At 50.7% G+C, this 2369-nt stretch overlaps 1 protein-coding gene across 1 annotated transcript in view; it reads right to left on the bottom strand.

Annotated features, from left to right (window-relative positions):
• Positions 1-909, bottom strand: part of Gns (glucosamine (N-acetyl)-6-sulfatase) — a 42525-nt gene extending 41616 nt beyond the window's left edge. Inside the window, exon 1 of the mRNA XM_031349162.1 lies at positions 639-909. Within this exon, the coding sequence (XP_031205022.1) occupies positions 639-806 (168 nt within the window). The 5' untranslated portion in view covers positions 807-909. The remainder of the gene's footprint in view (positions 1-638) is intronic.
• Between the last annotated feature and the right edge of the window lie 1460 nt (positions 910-2369).

The raw sequence follows: 2369 nt of genomic DNA, 5'->3' as shown, positions 1-2369 counted from the left end.
GTGAGAGCAATGCTGACCCAGGACGGAATACTATTGGAGGACTGGTCCTAATCTGCCTCCTTCTGCTTCAGTGCTTTGGGCAAATCCCTTGAGCACCACTGGAAGGAGGGTTGAGGAGCATGTTCCCAAAGGTCAAATTCAGGAACATCGAAAGAGCAGAAGTGACTCTGGGAAGGAAATGTAGTCTTCATGACAACACTCATTAGACATATAGTGGAGCCCTGACAGTAGTGCCTCGGCCAGGTGTTCGATTAGGCCAACTGGTTTTGTTTTTGATGCTTCTTAAGCAAAACACTCACTAACAGCTCGCGACAGCCTACAGCCCACTTTCATAGCCATCACAGAAGCACAGACGCCGACGTCCCAGGTCCTCCGTGAAGAGGGCTGACGTGGCCTCGGATCTCCCTAATTAATCACTGGCCTCCACAGGTTTGCCCTGAGCTCTGAGTGTACACTGCAGCAGTAAGGTCCCGGCTGGAGGCACCGTGCGCATGGTGGAGCCTGTGGGTGAACTCGGGAGAGGAAGCCGAGTCCTATGACCTGTCCAAGCTCACGGAAGACCCGGTGTGACCGCGCACATCCACTCACGGCCAAGCGGCCCAGCAGAGGGGGACGGGGAGGGCGTGGACAGGAGTTACCATGCCGCCGAGCTCCGCGTCCTGGTCGTCTGTGAGCAGCAGTAGCACGTTGGGCCTGCGAGCCGCCCCCACGAGCCCCAGGCAGCCGCCTAGCAGCGGCAGCAGCAGCAGCGCGGGCAGGCGGCGGGGACGATCCGGCCGGGGCCCGGCTGCCGACGGGAGCCGCATGGCCGCCACACTCCGCGGGGGACCGAGAGCTGCGGAAAGACGCCGGTGAGCGCAAGAGACGGGGTCAGACTTTCTCTCCCTAGGCGAGATCACGTGAGCCGGGGCAGGGGGCGGGGCGCGCCGTCACGTGACGGGCGGCCGTGGGCGGGGCCTGGGGAGCCGCCGGAGAGCCGGGGCGCTGGGCCGCTGGACAGAGCTAGGACCGCGCGGAGCCTGGCCGCGCCGCTGGTTAGGCCTGCTCCTGAGGCTGGAGATGAAGACAGGAGGCAGTCCGCTTATCTGCACTCCAGAGAGAAGCAACGTACTTGCTGTGTGCACAGGATCAACTGCTGGTTAAAGTCCCCGCCAGTCCTTGGGTTAATGGACAGTTCCGCCCCCGTCCTTTGACTTTTCACCTTTCGAGAGATGAGGTTCTCCTTCGGCTCTGCTATTGTCATTCTGCTTTCCTCGGCTGGCATGTAATTTCACACAATTTAGGAACGTCTTAACTTTTCGCTAGGAGTTCTTGGTCAACGTTTCAAGTTTTAATCACACTTCAATTTATATTTTGTGTGTTTTGCGCGCTCATGTACATTCCACGATACATGTTTGGAGGTCAGAGAGCATCTTGCTAGAGTCAGCTCTTCTTTTCTTATAGTGAGTCCAAGGGATCTAACTCAGGCTTGACTGCAGGTACCTTGGTATGCCGAGCCATCTTGGTCAGTCCTCCTTGGTGAGTTTTTGCAAGCCTTCTTGGAAGCTGTTAGAATGTGCCCTACCAATAGCAACAAATCCTTTGTTGAATAAAGCCTCAAATAAATATTTTAAGTTAGCTTAAAGGTTAAATTGCTGTTAGGGATTCCTATGAGATCAATGCACGATATACCAAGTGAGCACTGTTCTGTGCAGAACAAAATAATGTACAGTCATTTGCCACTCGATTATGTCTTGGACTTTCACCCTTGTGATTTTTTAAAAAAGATTTCTGTGTATGAGTATTTGTTTGCATGTATGTATGTGTACTATGCTTGCCTCGTTCCTGGGTAAGTAAAACAGAGCATCTGACCTTTGGGACTGGAGTTACAGATGGTTGTGAGGCACTACATGAGTTGCTGGGAGTTGACATGGGCCCTCTGTAAGAGTTACATGTGCTCTTAACCACTGAGCCATCTGTCAGACATCTGGGCACAATACCTTTTTTTAAAGAATTATTTATTTATTTCATGTATATGAGTACACCATTGCTTTCTTCAGACACACCAGAAGAGGGCATCAGATCCCATTACAGATGGTTGTGAGCTACCATGTGGTTGCTGAGAATTGAACTCAGGACGCCTGGAAGAGCAATCAGTTCTCTTAACCGCTGAACCATCTCTCCAGCCCCACAATATGTTTTAAATGTACTTTTCTTATTTTATTTCACATCTAAAATAAAGCAGATACTTTATAACAATATAAATATTGTACAATTAATATAATATACAATAAAAATGGATAGGGTCTCTGTGACCTATGAGACACAACAATGTAGTCCACCACTCACAGAACTGATGTTAAGGAAAGAAGAAATAATAGCTTCAAAAT

Source organism: Mastomys coucha, unplaced genomic scaffold, assembly GCF_008632895.1.
Source record: "Mastomys coucha isolate ucsf_1 unplaced genomic scaffold, UCSF_Mcou_1 pScaffold4, whole genome shotgun sequence".
Taxonomy (NCBI): domain Eukaryota; kingdom Metazoa; phylum Chordata; class Mammalia; order Rodentia; family Muridae; genus Mastomys; species Mastomys coucha.
This window is presented reverse-complemented; position numbering and strand designations above follow the sequence as displayed.